The sequence below is a fragment of the Phacochoerus africanus genome, chromosome 11, assembly GCF_016906955.1.
Source record: "Phacochoerus africanus isolate WHEZ1 chromosome 11, ROS_Pafr_v1, whole genome shotgun sequence".
In the NCBI taxonomy this organism is placed as follows: domain Eukaryota; kingdom Metazoa; phylum Chordata; class Mammalia; order Artiodactyla; family Suidae; genus Phacochoerus; species Phacochoerus africanus.
Genome location: NC_062554.1, coordinates 50,642,300 through 50,665,573, shown reverse-complemented (window position 1 = coordinate 50,665,573; position 23,274 = coordinate 50,642,300). Strand labels below are relative to the sequence as shown.

Here is a 23,274-nt window from a genome sequence, read left to right as displayed (position 1 = left end):
CCAGTACCCATGCAGATAACCCATCCAACACTAATTCAAAGACTCTTGACTTCCTTAAATCAAACAGCTTCAGCCTTCCTTCTATTTCACCGTTCCCTCCCAAGCTGGGATCTTGTTATCAAGCAGATGGTTCCACCTGTAAAGAATAAGCTGAAAAAATAAATCCTATTTTTAAAATATGGTATCCCCTTTTTCTGTCTTTCTAACATAGAGTCCTATTGCACATGGTCTTTAACCCTATCCCGATTCTAAATCTTTGTTTCCTCCGTTTGTTGTTCTTATATATCAATTTCCTTCTATCTTTGCTTTCTTCTCTATTTAGCCTAAATCTCAGGTCCAGCACTTTCTATATCAACTTCCTTCTTTCTTTTCTTTCTTCTCTATTTAGCCTAATTCTCAAGTCCACTCTCATCAACATCTTCAGTTCCATGTCCCTGATTTCCTTTTCATCATTCTCATCTGACAAAGCCCAAGCCTCAAAAGCCAACACACTATCCCCTCCATTCTTATCAACCAAAGCTGCTGAGAACTGCTGAAATGAATCACATAAACTGTGATTCCCCTTAGTAGTTTGACGCCACTAAAAAAGGTAAAGTATCAAAACTAAACTGGACTCTCAACATTCCCTGACAAGGGCTCTATTTCTCTCTGGGTATTTCATTCTTCAGTTGTCCACAAGGAGAGTTCAAACTCTTTCCCCAAATTCTCTACCACTTCTACTCCCATATGTATTAGCTAATCTTGAATTATGGAAAAAAATCCCTAAAAAGACAAAAAAAAAAAAACCCTCTACCTTAAAAAGACCAAAAAAATGATAGAAAAACTATCATCCAGAACTCTAAAAATTTGCCTCTCAGTCTATGACCAAAAAAACTACTCCCATCACCTTTCCTCCACATCCCAGCAATACTGAGAGAATGTCCTAATACTTGTCCTATTAAAGGGTAATCCCTCCAGTGCTTCCCTAGGTTTCATCCTCTCTCATTTCCTCAATCACCTTTTTCAATAACCTACCTTTTTCTTCCGCAATATTGTCAGCCTTCTCTACGTGCACCTTTCTGTTACAGTTACAACATGCTCAAATCGCTCCTGTTCTGAAATATTAAAGAAATATAACACAGAAAAACCCACCTCAACTTTACAATGTCCGCCATAGATACCACTCTCTGTTCCTTACCTTTTATAGTGTAACATTTATAAAAAGTGTCTATACAAACTGCCCCTCATACCCCACCTTCTATTTATTCTTTTTAAAATTACTATATATGTTTTAGGTATACAGCATTATTGTTTATCATCTGTGGACACTCCAAAGTGATCACCACTAGTCAACTTACCATTCATTACCATACAGTTGACCCAACCCATTTCACCCAACTCCCATGCCCCTTCCCCTCTAGTAACCATTATGTCTGATTTTTGGAAAATGTGTTTGGAAGGTTTCCATTCTCTTTAAGTTTTGGAGGAGTCTGAGAAAGATAGGTGTTAAATCTTGAATGTTTTGTAGAAATTGTCACTGAAGCCATCTGGTCCAGGGCTTTTGTTTGTTGGGACATTTTTTCATTACTCCTTACTAGTAATTGGTCTATTCAGGTTTTATATTTTCTTCATTATTCAGTTTTGGAAAGTTTGTATGTTTCTAAGAATTTATCCATGTCTTCTAGGTTGCCCAGTACGTTAGAGTATAACTGTGAGAGTGGTTTCTTATGAGTCTTTGTATTTCTGTGGTTCTCTGATTATATTTATTTGAGTCCTCTTTCCTTCTAGGTTAGTCTAGCTAAAGGTTTGTCAATTTTGTTTATCTTTGCAAAAAACATCCTCATTAGTTTCAGTGATCATTTCTATTGTTTTATTTTTTAGTCTCTATTTCATTTATTTCTGCTCTGATCTTTATTATTTCCTTCTTTCTACTAAATTTGGGCTTCTTTTGCTCTTTTTTCCTAGTTCTTTTAGGCGTAAGGTTAATTATTGGAATTTTTCTTGTTTCTTGAAGTGAGTATGTATTGCTATGAACTTCCCTCTTAGAACCGTTTTTGCTGTATCCTATAGATTTTAGATTTTTCAGTACATAAAAATATGTATTTGTTTTCATATGTCTCTAGGTATTTTTTATTTCTCCTTTGATTTCTTCAGTGACCCATTGGTGGCTCAGTGGCATGTTGTTAAATTTGGAGGTTTTATCCCTTTTTTTCTTGTAACTGGTTTCTACTTTCACTTCACATTATTTTGGTTGGAAAAGATGCTTGATATCATTTCAATCTTCTTGAATTTACTGAGACTTGTTTGTGACTTAACACGTGATCTATCCCAGAGACTGTTCCATGTGCACTTGAGAAAGTTTAAGAAGGGATGTTTTCAGTCACTATTTATCCAAATCATAGTCCTGCCCATTCCCTTCTCTTCTACTTCTGAGACCACTATAATGCAAATGCTATCCTGCTTGATGTTGTCCCAAAGGTCCCTTGAGGTATTTTCACTTTTTTTTTTTTTCCATTTTGCTGCTGTGTGTAAGTTTCATTGTTTTGTCTTCCACCTCCCTGATTCATTCAGTCTTGATAAGCTCCTCTTTGAGTTCCTCCTTAGTGAACTCCTCTAGGGTATTTTTCAGTTCAGTTATAACTTTTGTTTGATACTTTCTTATATTTTCTATCTCTTTGTTGAAGTTCTGTGTTCTTCCACCCTCCCAAGTTCAGTGAGCATCTTTTTTTCCGTTACTTTGAGCTCTTTATCAAGTAGATTGCTTATATCCACTTCATTTAGTTCTTTTTCTAAGGTTTTGTCTTGTTCTTTAGATTGGAACATATTACTCTGTCTCATTTTTCCTAATTATTCGTGTTTTTTTCTATGCATTAGGTCTTGAACAAATGACCTTATTTAGGAGATATTCTATGGGGCTCATAAATGCAGTCCCACCTGGCCACCACAGCCAGGTGCTCAAAGGGTGTCCACTAAGTGGGTTGTGTGTGTCACCCTATTGTGGTAGGGTCAGAGCTGCTGCAGTGTGCTAATGGGTGGGGCTGGCTCCTGGAGCAGCTGCAAAGCTGGGCTGCAGCTGCTAAAGTGTGCTGGTGGGCAGGGCTATCATTGGCCAGCTATGAGGATTGACCAAGTCACAGATGGGCAGGGATCTCAGTGGAGCATGCCACTGGTGCTCACAGGATAGAGGGAGAATTCCCAAATTGTGCCAGCCAGCACCGTCATTATCAGGGAAGACTGAGATCATGAAAATTGCTCTTGACAGTGTCTCAGTCCTGGAGGAGCAACCCTACCGATTACTCTTTCTCCGGCAGACACTTCAGGGTTAATGAGTGGGTCCCCTTCACCTACAGTATGTGAGTTTTTCAGTCTGGTGTTTTTGTGTTGTTTTTAGATCAAGTAAGTTTTTACACAAGCCCTTTAAGAGTGTATTTTCCATTCCTTTCAGCTCTATAGTTTTTCTGGACATATTCATCAATGGTTTTCAAAGGTAGAGGCTTATCTCTCTTTTGGAGGATGTAAGGTTTCTGATGCCTGAGGTGCAGCTCAAATTCCTTGCTCTTCAGGGAGATGATCTTTACCTTTACGATCCCTCTTTGATATGGACTGCCATGGCTCAATGTGGGTTTTTCCTTGGCAAGCCTAAATCTCTGCCTTTCCTACCTGTCTTGATGTTGTCCTGTCATCCTTTGTTGTGAAGGCTTTATTCGTCTAGTTTTCAGGTCTGTTTCTGAGGGAATTACTCCATATGCAGTTGCAGATTTGTTGTGTGGAAGAAGGTGAGCTCAGGCTCTTCCTATGCTGCCACACTCTTCTCTCATTTTCTCTTCAGCACTTTGTAATATGGATTCTACCCTGATCTAAGTCAACACAATTGCTTTTAATTAGATTAGTAAGAGCTTCTTTGATATTAACCCAATAGCGTCTCTTCAGTTTTTACTTTGACTTCTCTGTGATATCTAATACTATGATAATTCCATATGAACATCACAGTTTCCTTTTGTTTTGAATATGCATTCATTTATTTTCTTCCCACTACATTTACTTTTATTCTCACATGGAACATCCTCTGCCATCCATCTCTGGATACTGGGGATTCTTCAGTGTTTTCATTTCATCTCCCTTCTCGTCTTACATAATACCTGCCCTCTGAATAACATACATCCTCATGACTTGACTTATTACCTAGATGCTAAATATTGCCAAATATGCATCTCCATTCTTGATCTCTTTTCTGAACATCAAATCCATCTAACTCCCTTTCCACAGGATATCTTTATGTAGATATTCTATAGAAATCTCAAGTTCAAAATGCTTGAAAACAATTCAACATTTCACCCTCAAACTTTCCCCAGTTATTTTGTTATTTAATTTAAATAAATGGTACCATCATCCACTCAGTGGTCCAAACAAAAATCTAGGCTGACCTTGAAGCCTGCCTCCAGATCTAGCATCCTATATGTCCCTCCAGCTGCAGAATCCTGCCCATGAAATTTCTCCATTTGATTCTAACCCTGAAGCCCCTAACATCTATAACAAGCTTGCTTGGCTTATGCCTTAGACAGCTCTAACAATCAGCATCCATTCCCTAATACTACCAAGTAGTTCATTAATCATTAGCCACTGAATTATCAATAGGATAAATCAGTTTCAAATTTAAACAATGTGACTTCTCCGTGTTTGTTTCTGTTTTAATTTTCCTTATTTTTCCCTTGGATTTTTAAAAACCTTCTTTCCAATGGAATATATTCATGTTCCTTAGGAAAGAAAAGTTAAACACTAGTCAGAATACCTAGACATGGAAGGGTTTAGGAACTCTCACAAATTTTTTCTTTTGTGCTCAGATATCCAAGTTTTCTTATTTTATATCAGTTTGAATGGGGTAAAACTCACTACATGCTCGTTTCCATGGTGTCATTGCAGTAGTGCTCAACAGAAATGGCGTTGGAATGTCACGACGAGCCAGCGGCCCCTGAACTGGCTTGTTCAGATCTTTGTTGATGGCAATGTAAGCTGTGTGGGAACTTATGACTCCACTTTCAATGCTGACTTCCAACACCTCTTTTTTATCACCTGCTGAAGTCTCCCTGAAGCCCATGTCCTTGGTCTGGAGAAAAGACTTGGCAGCAAGTCGGTGAATGGTGAAGCTGAAAGAAAAAAGTTTCCTATGATTTAGGGATAAGCACATGGGTCAGATATTCGGGGCCATCAAAATTAGGGATGGAAGGGAGGGAAAAGCCATATAAGGGGAAGGATAAAACTTAAATGGGTTGGAAAGAAGAAGCAACTGTAGAGACTCAATTAAGCCCAATGTTAAGAGAAGGAAACCAACCCCAGTGGATGGCAGAGACCAAAAAAGAAAGAAAGAAAACAGCAAAGTAAAACTGAATTCTCACTTGTCATCATACTTGGGTTGTAGAGAAAATGTCACCTTATTCTCAAAACTCTTGCCTTGTAGTGTGTACTTGAGGCAAACTTCTCCTGTTGCCTCTGCGGACTACAAATTAGAGAAGGGTAGAAATGATAGAAGGATGAGATCATCCAAAGAAAGGGTGGAATTGGGGCAGCTCCTCAACTCAACACATTAAACTTTTTGACTAAGACCCAGGCAGCCCAGGAAATCAGAGACCTGAAATGATGGAGAAGGGGGCAGGCTGGCCCCACCTGGCAAGTATAATCTTTTGATGAGGCTCTGTCAGCTTTAATGCAATTGTCTAGAGCAGAGTTTAGGGCAACAGCTACTCTGACTAGAGGAACAAACAAGGATGGGAACTCACCGGCATTGTCCCAGTCAACTGCGCATAGACGATTAATCTCTGACCCCTGAAGATGACAGTCTGTTCTGGGGAAAGCATTTTAGCAGAGAGGCCTTGAGGCAAATCACAGCTCAAAGAAACATCCTCTACCACAGGTTGTAGAGAACGTTTCAGGGCTCTAAGAGCCTGGTGGAGGAAGAGAACAGAATAATCACAAAAAAGAAAGGCAACAATAATACTAATAGAATATCATGTAAAAAGTGCTATGCAACACAAGGCATGTGATGCCTATTCCTTAACACTATTCCAGGAGACAGGCATTATTACTCTTGCTTTACAGATGAGGAAACCAAAGCTGAGAGATTTAATAATATAATTTTAAAGGAAGGAAGGAAATGTCTTAGAAAGGAGACCCTGGAGAAGTGGGGATTAGATAAGGGATCTGGGAAAGAGGAATTTGGAAGTAGAACTAGAGGTGGAAGATGCCTTCCCTTGTGCATATTAATCAAATGGAATATCAGTCTTCCATCTTTTCCAACCTATTAGACATATTACAGTTCTCCCTTCTTTTCTTTGTAGCATTTGCATGGAGGATAGGATATAGTACCAAAGGAGGTCCTGAAGTACACACCTAGAATCTCAATCATGACACTCAAAATTCTTAGTTTCTCTGCTTCTGGTCTTAAACGCAAAGCCCTAACTTCCAGCATCTTGTCTCTAGGCTTCCAACTTCTAGAACCAGATGTCATTTCCTCAGAAACTATACTGGACTCCTTTTTCATAAGGCTAAAAGTAGCTTCAACTAAGTACACAGCCCAAGGCTTGGGGATGTAAGAAAAAGAATCCTGGTGGCAAGTTGTTGCCTCTGCCCTTGCAGTAGTGCCCCCACCCCACTCCACACTCTCCCTGGATCATCACCTTGAACCACAAGGCCTGCCCCTCACCTTGGCCTGCATCCTCTCCTTGCCTATGATAAATTCTGAAGTACCCCGTGAAACCCGGGCAATGCCTTTTATTAGGCTAGTGGAAGCTCCTTCTCCAATACCAAATGAAAAACATCTGTAATTATAAAAAGACGTTAGAGACAGACAATAAATATTAATACATAATAGTCAAAAATACATAAAGCAAGTCTTCTTCCTTGACCAAAAGTGTAGCAGTTACCATTTATTAAGCACATTCTACATATCAGGAGGCCAAATGCCTTAAATTAATAATGTAGTTAAACCATCCCAAGGTTCCTAAGAAGTAGGATGATGCTTCAATTTGGAGATAAGGAACTGAGAGGCCCAAAAGAATTTAAGAAATATGTCTAAGACCACACACTGACTAAATGGCAGAAGTGGCATTTGATCACTAGTCTGATGGCAAGATGCCATATAATAATGCTAGTATTATAATAGCATTAACCATTATATATTGTTCTGATTCTAGAAGCAGAAAAAAAATAAGAGGACTATCTCCCCACCAATTATTTTAATAATAAATCCAAAGAATGAGTTAATCAGAAAGCAGAAGAATTAGGAAAAAACAGCAGTGCTTGACTAACATTGTGCTGGAACCACATCTGCCCTTGCAAGGCTAGACTTAAGACGGTGGAAAAGAGTGCTTCCTACTCCTCTAATCAGAAGGTTCTCCCCCTGCCCTAGTCCATGTGCACCAAATAGCTTCTTAATCACAATTTGGATTCTCACATAGAACTGTCTTAAGCAAAGAATATGTTGATAATACGAATACAAGCATTTTTTTAAAGGCATGACAAAAATAGTTTTCATTGTAAATTAACACTCTGTAATTTTGGCTTACACATCAGTCTCCTTTCAACTGGGTTAGTGTGAGTCATCATCCCTGAGCCTAGTGACATCAGCATCAGGATTAATGTTCTAAACTAGTAGGGCTAAGAGCCTGACTTCTAATTATAGTAACCTAACTTTGTTAATGTCCCCAAGAAACCAAAGCCTGCCAGCATCTTGATTATCATCAAATTTCCAACATGATGTCTGAATTGTAGCCTATGTTCTTTATGGCTTATAAAGGGCTTTTATGGGAGTTCCCTTGTGACACAGCAGGTTAAGGACCCACCGTTGTCACTACAGTGACTTGGGTTGCTGCTGTGGCGTGGGTTTGATCCCTGCCTGGGAACTTCTGCACGTCACAGGTGTGGCCAAAAAAATAAAATAAATTAAAGGGCTTTTATGTATATGTTTAAGTGTTTTGAGTATAAAACAAAAGATAAATACTATTTCTTTTCTTTTTTTTTTTTTTGTCTTTTTAGGGCCACACCCGCGACACATGGAGATTCCCAGGCTAGGGGTCTAATCAGAGCTATAGCCGCTGGCCTATGCCAGATCCACAGCAATGCCAGATCCGAGCCACATCTGCAATCTACACCACAGCTCACAGCAATGCCAGATCCTTAACCCACTGAGTAAGGCCACGGATCAAACTTGAAACCTCATGATTCCTAGTCAGATTCATTTTCACTGCGCTACGACGGGAACTCCAAGCGCTATTTCTTGATGGTTAACTATGTCTAGAACTTAAATGCTTCAAGTGGATGATAACAAGAAAGATAATAATTACAATAATGGCAAAAATTTATATAGCACTTATTTTTTGTCAAGCACAGTCCCTAACACTTTATGTAGGTATAGTCTTTTAACCATTAAAATAAACCTGTAAGTACTAGTATTATGTCCATTTATGACTGAAGAAACTGAGGCTTAGAGGGTTCAGTTGATTTCTCCAAACATTCTGTAACCACTGACAGTAATAATATTTGAGCAATAATCATCTGTAAATGCTAAAACTACTGAGTAAACATTTTCTGAGAAAAAGGTATTTACAAAGTTTCAAAGTTATCCACCAGACACCACTTTTAACTAAGTGATCAAATTTGTACCAGGTCCATTGTTGCTTTTGAAATATTTCTTCCAAAAATATTTAATATTAATCTAAACTTGAATTTAAATAGTCAAAGATAAATTGAAATACTACAAAAATAACTAGTGAGTACTCTTTTAAAATGTCAATGTCACAAAAGATAATGGGAGTTTCCATTGTGGCTCAGCAGGTTAAGAACCCAGCTAGTATCCATGAGGATGCAGGTTCAATCCCTGGCACACTCAGTGGATTAAGGATCCGGTGTTACCACAAGCTTTGGCATAGGTCGCAGATGTAGCTTGGATCTGGCATTACTGTGGCTGTGGTGCAGGCTCCAGCTGCAGCTCTGATTCATCCCCTAGGCTGGGAACTTCCATATGCCTCAGGTGCAGTCCTAAAAGTAAAAAATAAATAAATAAAAACAAAAGATGATTAAAAGCTGAGAAACTACCCCACAATAAAAAAGACTAAAAAGACATAACAACTAAATAAAATACTTGTTCTTAGATTTGCCCCTGGAATAAAAGCAAACAAAAATCTATAAAGGACATTATTAGAAAATTTGGCAAATATGGCCTGAATTTAGATAATGGTATTATGTCAAAATTAAATATCCTGAATTTAGTAGTTTTATTGTGGTTGTTTATATTAATGTCCTAGTTCTAAAAAGTTGAATGCACAATTGTTTGTATATGAGGGGTTTTGATATCTGTGGCTTGTTCTCGAATATTTCAGACAAAAAAAATATGAAGTAAATATGGTAAAATGTTGATAACTGGTGGACCTGGATAAAAGGTATAAGTGTCTATTGTTTTATTCTTGCAATTTCTCTATTGGTTTGGATTAAATTTTTTAAATAAAATATTAGAAAACACATTTAGAAAAATGAAGAAAGACCTAAATAAAATAAAGGACATATCATGTAAATATATTGGAGTGTTTAATATACTAAATTATACAAGTACTAAATTTTCCCAAAACCAATCTCTAAAGACAATACAATTCTAATCAATATCCTAACAGATTTCCTTTTTTTGGTAAAAACTGATAAGCTGATTATAAACTACAAAAAGTCAAAAATGCCTAAGATAGCCTTGAAAAAGAACAAAATTTAAATCAGGATTTATCAGAAAGTAACATTAATTTATATAGTGTATCACTGGCACATGTCTAGATAAAGAAACCAATGGAATGGAACAAAGGATCCACAAACAATCCCCACATGTATAGATGCTTATTTGTGACAAAAATGGCACTGCACATCAGTGAAGAACCAAGTTTATAATAAAATGTACAAGATGTACAAGGCCAATATGATATCCACATTAGAAAAAAAATCTGGAGCTCTTGCTGTGGTGCAATGGCATCAGCAGCATCTTGGGAGCACTGGGACGCAGATTCGATCCCTGGCCCAGCACAATGGGTTAAGGATCCAGTGTTGTTGCAGCTGTGGCTTAGTTTGCAGCTGTGGCTCTGATGTGATCCCTGGCCCAGAAGCTCCATATGCCATGGGGAAGCCAAAAAAAAAAAATTGTTTTTTGACTCCTACCTCACATAATTCACAAAAATAAATTCCAAGTAAACTGTAAATCTAACTGTAAAATACAATATAACAAAACTTACAGAAAATTACATAGGAAAATAGCTTCATGACTTTTGGTAGGAAAAGCCTTTTTAACAGAACACAAACATATACTAGCATACAGGAAAATATTTTAAAAAGTAAACTATACTAAAATTAAGAACAGCTATTAATCAAAAGAAACCATCTTGAGGGTTAAAAGGAAGGCTACCAAACATAAAATGGTATTTCTAGAATATATCAACAAAGCACTTGTACCCAGACAACAGAATAGCTCAGTTAAAAAAAAAAAAAAATCTAATAGGAAAAAAAAAATGTAAGAAAGGGACTTGAAGATCACCAAAGGACATCAAGTGGTCAATAAATATCAAAAGGCACTCAACTTGAGTAGTCACCAGGAAATGCAAATTAAAGCCATAATGAGACACTACTGCAGACCCACAAAATTAGTTAAAATTAAAAGACAAACTGTGCCAAATTTTTCATAGGTAATCCTGGTGTGTATTAAATCAGTACAATAATTTGGAAATGATTTAGGCATTCCCAAGAAATCACACAACCATGCACTGTGTATATGTGTGTGTGTAAGTGAATATACATTTATATAAATATTTATACATTCATGTATATGTATATACATGTGTATGTCCAAAAAATGCATGTACAAGAATCCAAGAATACTCCATAGAAGTATTTTTTGTTTGTTTGTTTGTTTGGGGTCACACTAGTGGCAATATGGAGGTTCCCAGGCTAGAGGCTGAATCAGAGCTGCAGCTGCCAGCCCCTACCACAGCCACAGCAATGCAGGATCTGAGCCGCATCTGTGACCTACACCATAGCTCACAGCAACACCAGATCCTTAACCCACCAAGCAAGGCCAGGGATGGAACCCACATCCTTATGGATACTAGTTGGGGCCATTATCCAGTGAGCCATGACAGGAACTCCAAGAAGTATTGTTTTTAGCAACCAAACCAAAGTCCATCAGTAGCAGAATCAGTAAGTAAATTATAATATAATCATTTCATGGAATACTATATACCAATAAAAATTATGGCTCCAATATAAAATGTGTACTAATCTCAACAAACTGCTGAGGAAAAGAAGCAAAATAGACAGAAACAAAAACCATACTGTATAACTCATTGTTTCTATTCAAAAATAAGCAAAAATCACCCATGGTGCTCTAAGTCAGGAAAGCTGTTTCCTTTGGAGAAGAAAAAGTGGGTGATGAAAAACAGGATGTGATGGAAAAGGGTATAAAAGGAGAGGTACTAGAAACTTTCTAGCTCCTGACTTGTTGATTACTCTGATAATTCTTCCAGTTGTCTACTTACAGTTGTGTAGTTTTCTGTATACATTACTTTGAAAAAAATGCTTATAGTAAAAAAAAATCTTACTGTTGAATTTTTGTTCCCTTTATGATTGAGAAAGAGCAAAAGAAAATGATTTTGATGTGCTGTTGATGTTATTTATAAAATTACTTTTTTCTTTTAGTAGAGAAGGGGAAGTATATAAAAAAATATTGTCAGCTGGTAAAACTAAAATTCTTGAATTGTTCTGTCCTCTGAAATGATTGTCAACACTGGTATCAGGTGGTACAGGGTTACATGTGACATTACTTGGGTCCTGTCACCCAGAAATCACATTCTCTTCATACCTGTGTCTTTCACGGTTGCTCCTAACTTCTCTAATTACACTAAATGTGTCAGTAACTTCTCCATCTGTGAAGACAAAAAGCTGTAGAAAGAAGACATTCATCAAGTCTCGCAGTTTATTTAAAGATACCAGCAGTTGCCCTTGAAAACCTAACAATTTTATTCCAGAGACTCTTCAGACAAGCATGAGATTTTTTTTTTTTGTCTTTTTGTCTTTTCTAGGGCTGCTCCCTCGGCATATGGAGATTCCCAGGCTAGGGGTAGAATCGGAGCTGTAGCCACCGGCCTACTCCACAGCCACAGCAACGCGGGATCCCAGCCGTGTCTGCAACCTAACCCGAGTTCACAGCAACACTGGATCCTTGACCCACTGAGCAAGGCCAGGGATCGAACCCTCAACCTCATGGTTCTTAGTCAGATTCGTTAACCACTCAGCCAGGACAGGAACTCCAGGCATGAGATTTCTTTTTTTTTTTTTGTCTTTTTGCTATTTCTTGGGCCGCTCCCACGGCATACGGAGGTTCCCAGGCTAGGGGTCGAATTGGAGCTGTAGCCACCGGCCTACGCCAGAGCCACAGCAACGCGGGATCCGAGCCACGTCTGCAACCTACACCACAGCTCACGGCAACACCGGATCGTTAACCCGATGAGCGAGGGCAGGGACCGAACCAGCAACCTCATGGTTCCTAGTCGGATTCGTTAACCACTGCGCCATGACGGGAACTCCCCAGGCATGAGATTTCTAATGTTCCACTGTCATGGGCACCATGCTCTCACACGGTCTATTCAGAACCTGGGGAATATTTAGCATTTTCCCTTCTCATTGCATCCAAGGCTTCTGGGGCACTCCACAAAGAGCTTCCATCGTCCGCAGTCCATAGGTGGGGTGAAGGAAGAGGACTTCTAGTAAACGCCTCTTGTCTTATTCTCTTTATTATATAAGGCTATATTACATACCATAGTTCAACAATCCTACAATGAGGATCATAGCTATGGATTTTTAAAAAAAATTTTTAGTTGAAGTTCAGTTAATTTGCAATGTTGTGCTAGTTTCTGGTATACAGCAAAGTGATATATTTATGTATATATATTATATATATGTACACTTTTATATATATATATATATATATATATACTTTTATATATATACATTCTTTTTCAGATTATTTTCCATTATAGGTTACTACAAGGTATTGAATATAGATCCCTGGGCTATACAGTAGGACCTTGTTTATCTGTTTTATCTATAGTAGTGTATATCTGTTAATCTCAAGCTTCTAATTTTTTCCCCCTCTCCTTTCTTCTTTAGTATTGTGTGGATTTTTTTTTTTTGCGGGGGGGGGGGGGGAAGTGTTAAATTTTATTGGCATATACCTGATTTACAATGTTGTGTTTGTTTCAGGGGTACAGCAAAGTGAATCATTTTATATATTCTTTCCCTGTATAGATTATTACAGAATATTGAGTAGAGTTCCCTGTACTATAATCTAATTTAGAAATGATACAAATGAACTTATTTACAAAACAGAAACAAGGGAGTTCCCGTCGTGGCTCAGTGGTTAACGAATCCAAGTAGGAACCGTGAGGTTGTGGGTTCGATCCCTGCCCTTGCTCAGTGGGTTAACGATCCGGCGTCGCCGTGAGCTGTGGTGTAGGTTGCAGACACGGCTCGGATCCCGCGTTGCTGTGTCTCTGGCGTAGGCTGGCGGCTACAGCTCCAATTGGATCCCTAGCCTGGGAACATCCACATGCCACAGGAGCGGCCCAAGAAATGGCAAAAAGACAAAAAAACAAAACAAAACAAACAAAAAAAAACAAATGCACAGATCTGAAAATCAAACTTATGGTTACCAAAATGGTTGGGGGAAGGGATAAATTAGGAGTTTGGAATTAACAGATACACTCTACTACATATGAATAGATAACTAACAAGAACCTGTGGATTTTTTTTTTCTTGGCCGCACCCATGACATATGGAAGTTCCTGGGCCAGGGATCTAATCTGAGCCACAGTTTGATCTACATGACAGCTGTGGCAATGCTGGATCCTTTACTCACTTATGCCAGGCTGGGGATAGAACACGCACCTCAGCTTCAACCCAAGCTGCTGCAGAGACAATTCCAGATCCTTAACCTGCTGTGGCACAGTGGGAGCTGCCTAGAACCTTTGGATTCTTGAACAGAGATTTCATTCTCCCTGCCTCCCCTGTTGGCTCTGTTCCATTTCTTACCTGAAGGGGGTGACCTGGGATGGAAGGTCCTCTGTAAATGAACTGGAGGGGTATCAAGATTTCCGTACCCCCTAGGTCAGCCCGCATAAGCTTAACTCTCCTCAGGGCCTCCTCCATGGTTTGCTGAGTGTACTGCACACTATTCCTAAGGGGAAACAAACAAACAAACAAACAAACACCTCTAGTGAAATGATGGCTACTGGACATTGCCCAGTAGTGAGTCCCTGAACTGTGAGCTAAGGTAAACCACCTTCTCTGAAATATCCAATGCTGAATCAATTCTGCAATAACCCCTTAAACAATCTAGTCCTTTCTTTAAAGTAGTTTTGTGGATTCTCTATAGCCTTTCTAGAAACTTACGGAAAGAAAGCTTCATAAGATGATCCAAATCCATAGACATTGAAGTAACAGCCAATCGGCAAACTCTTCAGAAGCAAAGTTAGTGTTTCCTGAAGAAAGAAAGTGTGAAGAGACGAGAAAGGGGATCCTCAGTCACAGAGACCCCTGAAAATGGCCTCTGCCCTCTTCATGCCTCCCAGGCCGTTATATTCCAAGGCTCGCCTCAGAGTGGCCATGTTAGCTAGCTTAGATGGGAAACAGACCCGTAGCTCCAAATGGACCCTGATTTAATCCCCGAGATTCATTCCCACTTGAGCAAGTGACCAGAAAAAAAAAGAAACTAGTTTTACCTTGGCTGCATCTATGCGCGACTGAGATTTATCCTGTTTGCTCATGGGGCCCTGCATGCTTCCTGAGCAATCCATGAGGAAGACAAATTCTCCACAGGTAACTGGCTCAGCTTCTGGGATATCTGGGTAGAAACTTACCATTGCAGCTGGATCTCCCATCAAAGAATCTACTCAGAAAAGATAAGGATGCTAATCAACTTATTTTCAGAAAAGAACAGACTCACAGACTTTGAAAAACTTATGGGTACCAAAGGCAACAGGTGGCCGGGGGGTGGGGGGGGGACTGGGGGTTTGGGATAGTAATGTTCTAAAATTAGTTTGTGATGATGGTTTTACAACTATAAATATAATAAAATTCATTTAAAAAAGATAAGGATGCTGTAAGACAAAAGGGAACTCAAGAATCCTAAAGATCCCCAAAATCAATTGTACTGAGTTTCATAAGGAGCTGAGAAAATACAAATCTCAAATAGTTTCATCTTTATACCATATCTTCTGGCAAAGGGTTTGAGGTAAGTTATAAATATAACTTACTGTTGACTGAATCACTTTACTGTACAGCAGAAATTATCACAAAATTGTAAATTAACTAATTGTAAATTAACTTCAATAAAACCTAAAAAAAATGAAAAATAAAACATATGGAAGTAGAACAGATATGAAAGAGAAGAAAGAAAGTAGAGGTTACCACACACACAAGCAATAATTAAAACACTATACCTGGATGCTAATCTCTTAGAAGCTAGGAGTGAAATATACCAAGTTAAAATGTCCCAATATTTGCCATAAGAATCAAGTTAATTTATCTGCAGAAACAACTTCTCTGAAGTCAAATCAATGGAAAGTGTATTACATGGGTCCTTAAGTCTTAATCATTTGAAAAAATGATGCTCATGTGGACAGTTCTTATGTTGACAGTTTACAAGAGCTGAGAGTATAGTAAGTATCATACATGACAAGGAAATCCATCTACTTTTAGTATGAACCACTTACTGATACTCTCCAGAACAAAGATAGAGAAACACTTGAATACGTGTTGGACTCTAATACTAGCATCATCCAAACAGTAATGTGGAAGAGACCAGGGGAGCCTAGCCTGTGTCACCAAGTTGTGAAAGCCATAGCTGTGTTTGTTTTGAGAAGCAAGTGAAAACAGATGCAGGAGATGAAATGAAAGTGGCTGGGTTATAGCAACTCTAGTTTTTCTGTTCAGAGACTATAAGAAGACTTAGAATTAAATTCTAATATCCTATTTTTATAAAGTGCTTCTGAGATTACAGGTTTAAATTGTCAGTAGCCCTGGGATTCAGAATGTTCACAGGACCTGGCTCAGTTTAATCTCTTAGCTGTGGAATACCTCAATAACCAAATTGGCTTCCAAATAAAATGGGTACAGCTCAGAAAATATTTGATAGAACATTGGTTCAAAAAATAACTTGTACACAATCCAAGTCTCTGGATATATGATGGAAGAACAGCTTTTTCCTATTTTTTTTTTTAATAGGCAAGGTAGGGTCCTTTCCATTCTGAGAGACACCTGCTTGCAGTAGGACTGGCACTGTACTGAGAAGTCAGAAAGGTTGCCATGACAGCAAAATGAGTTAATATATCTAAACTGCGGAACAATGCCAGGTACACAGGAAGCACTATATATATATATGTATTATCCACCATAATTCTTTTGGCATAGCTCAAGTTATTTTCACCTCCACGAACCACAGCTTCCTCTTCTTTAAATGAAACATTTCAAACCCTAGCTCCTCTGCCTGCTAGCCTCAGTTTCCTCATCTATGGAATCCAGGTAGTAATACCTTTCTCAAGATTATTTTAAGGGTTATGTGATATAATATCCAGAAGGAACTCAGTCTAAGGCTCAGCTCAAATTAAGCTCTTAATAATAATTTCATTATTTATACATTGTTTTGTGCAATTTTTATTAAATTATAAATATGGTTTTTTAAATTATGTCATGTTCTTAATATGGAAAGTACATTCTAAGTTTTACAAAAATATGCTGTGTGTTTCTGTTATGTAGTGGTATGGTTCATTTGGCAGATTTCTAAATGGTTTTAGTGAGTCAAGCAGTCAGTTGCCATTTGCTTCTTTGTGTGGATGGAAATGACAAGTCATCTTGACCAAATACATGATCTGGAAAGCAAGATTTGAATGGTCCTTTGGAAAGGATTCATAGGACTTTAAAAGCTGCCCCTGTGATGTCCCCCTAATGGCCTATATATGTCCCTATGGCTGGTCAAAGGGAACAGATGAGGAAATCTGCCCAGGGGCCAAGGGAACTTCTTGGAAGGAAAGGGCTCAAGATCTCAACCCTCATTGTTTGAGGGCCAACATTATAAAACCTTCTCTGGGAGACTAAAATAATCCTGACTAAAGACCAGGTCACTGTTGTGGGGGGATTTCAGGGGCACTCAAGGGGGAAAATTCCTAAAAGGAAAGGACAAAACCAGGTAACTCATGTACAAAGACAGAATGTGGGGCTTCCTGGAAGAGGAGCTGTTGCACACCTGGTTGAGGCTGGAGGCCCCTTGAATGGCTTTAGCATGAGCATCTTCCCAAGAAAAATGGTTGAACAAGTGAGAGCATGTTGAGATGAACCAGTTTGTGAGCCCACGTATAGAACTACCTTGGCCCAACATGGACAGTGACAGAGAAGAAAGGTGTATCGAAGATCAGCTACCAGGAATTATCTTCACAGCTATTGTAGTTATATAAGAGTTATTGGCCTAACTCAATCCATAGGACTTTGACTATGACTGTCCCCAAGGGTGAAACAGCAGCATCCCTCCAGTTGGGTGTCATGGTCCCTGCAACCATGTGGCCTGGCAGTCCAGAAAGGCCCAACAGAACAACAGACTGACATGGATAATATCAGTCATAATGACAAGGAAAAGTACACATATATTAAGGAAAATTTAGAAAATAAGAGAAACTTTAAGAAGTCACAAACTACTTAAAGTCATAAACTAAATATGAAGGAACTAAACATAGTCTGAGAAGTAAGGAAATTAAGGCAAGATGAAAAATCTCTGGAGATGGATGGTAGTGATGGATTCCCAACAAGGTGAATGTGCTTAAAGTAATGGAACTGTACATGCAAAAATTATAATGGTAAAGCTGATGTTCTATAAATTTTACCACAGTAAAAAAAGAATACCAAGTGAGATTACATGAAAGTGTATGAATCAATAAAAGTTATTTACTAGATTTAAAAAGTAAAAATAAATTTAGTTTTAACTCAATCACAATTACTACTTACATACTTCCTGTGCTTTTATTTTTAATTTTTAAATTTTTTTTATTGAAATATAGTTGATTTACAATGTTATGTTAGTGTTCTTGTGTTTTCAAATGTTTTTCCCAATGCATAGGCTATTTCCTAGTGGCATCTATTTATACAATTCACTTTTAACATTCTTTGGAAGCCTTTTTTCATATTATTTCAATGTGTCAATGTACATTATTTTAGAAGCCACATAATAACTCATCAAATACCTAGAACATAGTGAATTTAGCCACTGTAGGACATTTTGATTGTTTATCAATTTTTGATGTTATTATAGGACATTCAGCGCATTTTTAAATTTGTATTTAGGTTTATTTTCCTATGTAAGATTCCCAAGATGGAATTACCAAAATAAATATTTACTTTGATGCATTTGACCACATTTCCTCTCAGAAGCTTGATAACAAATTATTCTGCTTCAAGCAAGCTCTGAGTGCCAAATTCACCACACTTTTTAATAGCATGAGGCATCATCAGATTTGGAAATCTTTGATAACTTGAAAAGTGAAAATGTTACATTATTATTTTTGTTTTATTTTGCATTTGTATAGACTGATCATTGCCACATATGTTTGTAAACTAACTGTATTTCATCTTGTGATTTATTCATGTCCTTTGTTCAATTACCTACTGATTCATTTAAATTTGGCTAGAAGATATAACTGTATGATATTCATTGTTTCATGATATTCAAACATTTTTACGCATCATAATGTAAGCTATTTCAGTGTTTTACCCACTACTGGATAGAAGAAAGAAAACTGAAAGTAATCTGAAGATAATTCCCAACAGGGAATTACCCCTTTAGGAGTTGCCTATGAAGGGAGAAAGAAAATACCTGGCTTCTGCATAGGTTTCCCCATCTCCAAAGCCACACTGGGGGTATGCACATCACTGTAGTAAATCAGCAGTTCCACATCTCTGTCAAACTTGTGTCCATCAGCCAAGGAAACCTGAGGTGGGCACAAGCAAAGAAGCCATGTTAGAACTATCACTGCTTGCTGCCTGGGGCTGAGGTAAGACCCCAGGGCTACACGCTTCTTCCAGGAGGGAGTATGATCAGGAGCTCATACTGGGGCAAGAGTGGAGAGAAGGCCCTAGTGACTAAAGGCAAATGAAGAAGGAGCACAGTGTGATTCCTTCTGCGTTAAGAAGAAAAAGTAAGGACCATTTAGGAAGAAATGGACCAAGGTCAGGTTCTAAAGAAAAGGGGTACCAGCAACAATAATGGTCTCTTATGAGTTACCTGAGCAGAAGTCTTTTTATCGTCAAGGTACTCAGTGGGACTCAAGGTGCAGTTAGACTGAATCCTCTCAATGCCGTGCTGGGAACTGATGGTGGCCACCAGGCTGATTGTGTAGGGCAGGTCTTCCAAAGGGACGACGGGAGCCTTCATTTTAAGGCAACTGTCCTCAGGCCCACCTACAAAAAGTGACATTAGTTCTGTTTTCCTTTCCCACACTTTTGAGCACCCTATACTTTGAAGGGGTTTCCTCAATTATCCACCCACCAGTAGTACTCAAAGGGAAAGAACACTCACCAGAGAGCTGGTATCGAGGATTCAGGATAGCTGGGAGCACATAGCGCAGAGCCCCATCTGCCTCCAGAGGCAGCTCCTGCACATACTTCAGGGTGAGCGCTGCCTTTGACCCAGGGGGGAGGTTCCCCACGTTGCAGCAGAAGACATCCCTGGAGCACTTGTCCTCCTCTAATAGGAAGGCTTGCTGGCCCTGGCTAATGGCATTCTCATAGTTGGAATGTGCCTAAGGAGAACAGTGAAAGAAAGAGGACATGGTTGATGAAGGTGCGAATGGTACAGGAAAAAAAAAGACTGGTGGGAAGGGGCTATGATTGGTCTTGCCAAGTTCACAGCTATACTTTGAGTGCCTCTGACTGACTTTCCCTCCAAATGATTTTAGGAAAATAGCAGTTAGAAGGCAGTAGAAGAAAGCATGTTGGCATTTTTTTTTTTTCTTTTTTGGTGAAGTTGCATTTGCTAGAGGTCCTGAAGAGCATCATTAGGAAAAGGAGGGAGGAGAGAATGTGTTTATCCCTAGTACCTTCATCTTCTCTTGTAATTCTGCTTGAATTTTCTTCCCATCCACCATGGCCTCAAAGCTGTAGACAGCTGAGTCTTCATCCATGGGGAATACAAAGAAGACCTCCAAAGGAACTTTCTCCTCATTCTCATAGTTTAAGGTTGCAGACACACCAGCCACAAACTCACAAATGGACAAGGTCACAGAGATGCTCTTCAGTGGCACTGGGGATAGACCAGAGTTCAAAAGTTCACCAAACTTTAACAGAATGCCTTCGGCAGGCCAGGCATTGTGCTAGGTGCCAGGGATGCAACAGCAAATAGGAGTGCCGAATCAGGCTTACCTGGCTCCTCCTGGCAGGTTAGGAGGCCACAGAGGTGCACCATGGTGACACAAGGTTACTGTGGAAAAGATATATTGTGAACAGAGGGACGTGTTGGGATTATCCGTTCAAGTACCAGAACCTTATGTGCTTCTCTCCAGCATAATAGTGGAGACCTCTAAATGCCAGACCCAGGTGGGGAAGGCAAAAGATTTAGTAAGTACCCACTAAACAAGAAATCTCTGAAACACTCTGAGGCTTGATCAAACTCTGGCTCCACTTTTTTCAAAAGCATATTTAATACACCACTCCTTAGATATATTGAATAAGTGTAATTAGTTTCACTCTTCTGAACCTGTCTTTTTTGTCTTTTTGAGGGCCGCACTGGCGGCATATGGAGGTTCCCAGGCTAGGGGTCTAATCGGAGCTGTAGCCTCTGGCCTACACCACAGCCACAGCAACGCCAGATCCGAGCTGTGTCTGCAGCCTACACCACAGCGCACAGCAACGCTGGATCCTTAACCCACTGAGCAAAGCCAGGGATCAAACCCGCAACCTCATGGTTGGATTCGTTTCTGCTGCGCCATGACAGGAACTCCTGAACCTATCTTTTCTTTCTAAAATGAAAACCATAATACTCATACACTGTATATACACATATGAAATAATCCATGTTAAGTTCCTAGAATAGTGCCTGGCCTATAGGAAAGCTTTAATCAATGCTGATACACATTAGTATTGTTCCTGTCATTGTTGTTACTCTTGTTAAAGAGATCTCTGTGATAACTTTGGGTCATGCTATTCAGACACTGGCAAGTAGGAAACTCCTTGATTCAAAATATCCCCCTTTCTAAAATTGAAAAAAATGCACCCCATAACATGGAGCAATTACCTTGTGACTTTTTTTGCAGGAGGCTCGTAATTGAAACCACTGTTGATTTCCCTTGTCTAAGATATTCATATATATATATATATATATATATATATGATATTCATATATATCTATGGTATGCAACATATCCTCTATTTTAAATCAGGCCATTCTAAACATATCCTCCAAATTTTACAATCTTAAACAACCATTTCATGTGATACAATAACATAAATTTATGTACATAGATTATAATTCACTTGATTTCTTTATCCAGAAAATCAACAGATGGCACTAGTCCTAGTCATTGGCCCTTATACCACTGGAAGCCTGCCCTGGACTATTCTGAACCCAACAATCCTGTTTCTTATACACTGTGCCCCACCCCCACAAATTGGAGTCAATAAAACAGGCTCTTCCCTCCAGAGTCCGTTTGTCTTTTGAGCAATTGGGTAAAAACTCTGTGTGGCAAAATGACTCACAATTTGACAGAAACAGAGAGGCATGCAGCAGCTGGGAGGGGGTCAAGTGTTGCGGAGGTGGGGCAGGTTTCCATGCAGACCCTGGACTGGGGTAAGTTCCCCAGTAGAACAGACTGGGGCTAGAGAAGGAAGAATTTCTAGTAATGCCAGCAGGGTGCTGAAAGCAGGGAATGACATAGATGAAGAAGTCACTGTCAGGCAACCAAAGCCCCATGGGCAGGCAATACCTACCGAGGCTGGTTCTCAGATGGGGAGGGAGAAGCAGAAGGCCACGTCTCCTACAACGAGACAAGCTTCTTTCCGGATTCTAACAGCAGGACAAATTCCTCATTGAGAGAAATCTGATTTTCTGCACCCCCTTCCCAGTATAACGATGTTGTGACAGAATCAGCTCTCTGTCCTTCAAGGGGCACTTCAGAAAGTCACTCAGCAACAGGTGGGCAAAGAATGGCCACGGGGGCTGGCAAAGATCAGTGCCTTGAATCCCAGGCAGCTGGGAGAGTAGAGAGGGTGGCTCAGAGAGCCAGGGGGGTGCGCATTTGTCAGATCCTTGGGAGTCCAGAAGTCCTGGCACAGCAGGGACAGGGAGGAGAGGGTGGCGCAGTGGGCCACACCCCTGCAGCCTGTTGCAGGGAGAAGTGGAGAACGAGGGACCCAGAGAGTGGGTGAAAAGTAGGGCTTGGATAGAACTGGAGAGTGATTTAATCTTTAAATGCTCAGATTTTTCAGCCTCCAAATACTAACGGAAGGGATCAGAGTCGGTCCTGAATTTCTGTATAAAAGAGCTCAGGAGCTGCAATCCAATTGGAGTGAGGTGGGGGGAACTGAGGGAAAAGGCTCAAAGCTCCAAAAAGAAGTAAAGTAGGAAGACAGGTCTTGAGATTATTTGGAGAGAGCTAAATCCCCCTTCCCTCTCCCCCCATCCCCTGCCCCCACCAAGATTCCCCTGAACTGCGAAAGCCACGGAAACCCTCAGGGGATCGCATTCCAGAACTAGATTCCCCACCGTAGGCCTGCAGTTAAAACAAGCCCCAAATGATTTAAAGGTGTGGAAAGGGAGTAAGAATGGGCAGGTGTTAGTTCTCATGGGCAGGGGGTATGACGCAGCCCCAGTTCGGGCTGCCTGGTCCCTTACCTCCCTCCTCCTGCAGGTCTGAGGACTCTGAGTCACTGCACCAGAAAACTGCTGCAGACAAAATTTCCAGGAAGACCCGCCCCCTCCCAGGGACCGGTTATAAAGTAGCAACTATGTGACTAAGGGATCGATGGGAAATTCTTAAACAAATATTCTAACATTCACTTTTCTCTGGATCAAGGGAAAATGCTACAACTTCAGAATATTCGCTTTTCTCTTTTGCCTGGTCTCAGCTAAGGAACAATCAGAAGACAGGCCAAAGGAAGGGATTTTTTTTTTTTTTTCCCCAAGTGAAAATGCTGTAACAGTTAACATCAAAAATATCAAAAACTACATATTTCTGTAATAGA

At 39.6% G+C, this 23,274-nt stretch overlaps 1 protein-coding gene across 9 annotated transcripts in view; it reads right to left on the bottom strand.

The window, feature by feature from the left end:
• VWA5A (von Willebrand factor A domain containing 5A) overlaps nucleotides 1-22,985 on the bottom strand; it is a 30,415-nt gene extending 7,430 nt beyond the window's left edge. For 5 of the 9 annotated variants that reach the window (XM_047752534.1, XM_047752539.1, XM_047752537.1 and 2 more), the window contains exons 1-14: nucleotides 22,925-22,985; nucleotides 20,458-20,515; nucleotides 20,136-20,338; nucleotides 19,616-19,838; nucleotides 19,322-19,497; nucleotides 18,914-19,028; nucleotides 14,775-14,941; nucleotides 14,446-14,534; nucleotides 14,086-14,230; nucleotides 11,858-11,937; nucleotides 6,677-6,791; nucleotides 5,754-5,918; nucleotides 5,373-5,473; nucleotides 4,870-5,123 (exon numbers count right to left, since the gene is read on the bottom strand). In XM_047752534.1, coding sequence (XP_047608490.1) covers nucleotides 4,870-5,123; nucleotides 5,373-5,473; nucleotides 5,754-5,918; nucleotides 6,677-6,791; nucleotides 11,858-11,937; nucleotides 14,086-14,230; nucleotides 14,446-14,534; nucleotides 14,775-14,941; nucleotides 18,914-19,028; nucleotides 19,322-19,497; nucleotides 19,616-19,838; nucleotides 20,136-20,338; nucleotides 20,458-20,500 — 1,876 coding nt within the window. In that variant the 5' untranslated portion in view covers nucleotides 20,501-20,515; nucleotides 22,925-22,985. Of the gene's footprint in view, nucleotides 1-1,014; nucleotides 1,095-4,869; nucleotides 5,124-5,372; nucleotides 5,474-5,753; nucleotides 5,919-6,676; nucleotides 6,792-11,857; nucleotides 11,938-14,085; nucleotides 14,231-14,445; nucleotides 14,535-14,774; nucleotides 14,942-18,913; nucleotides 19,029-19,321; nucleotides 19,498-19,615; nucleotides 19,839-20,135; nucleotides 20,339-20,457; nucleotides 20,516-22,020; nucleotides 22,419-22,924 lie in introns of those variants that run through there. The other 4 variants (XM_047752541.1, XM_047752536.1, XM_047752535.1 and 1 more) reach the window with 4 other exon arrangements.
• Between the last annotated feature and the right edge of the window lie 289 nt (nucleotides 22,986-23,274).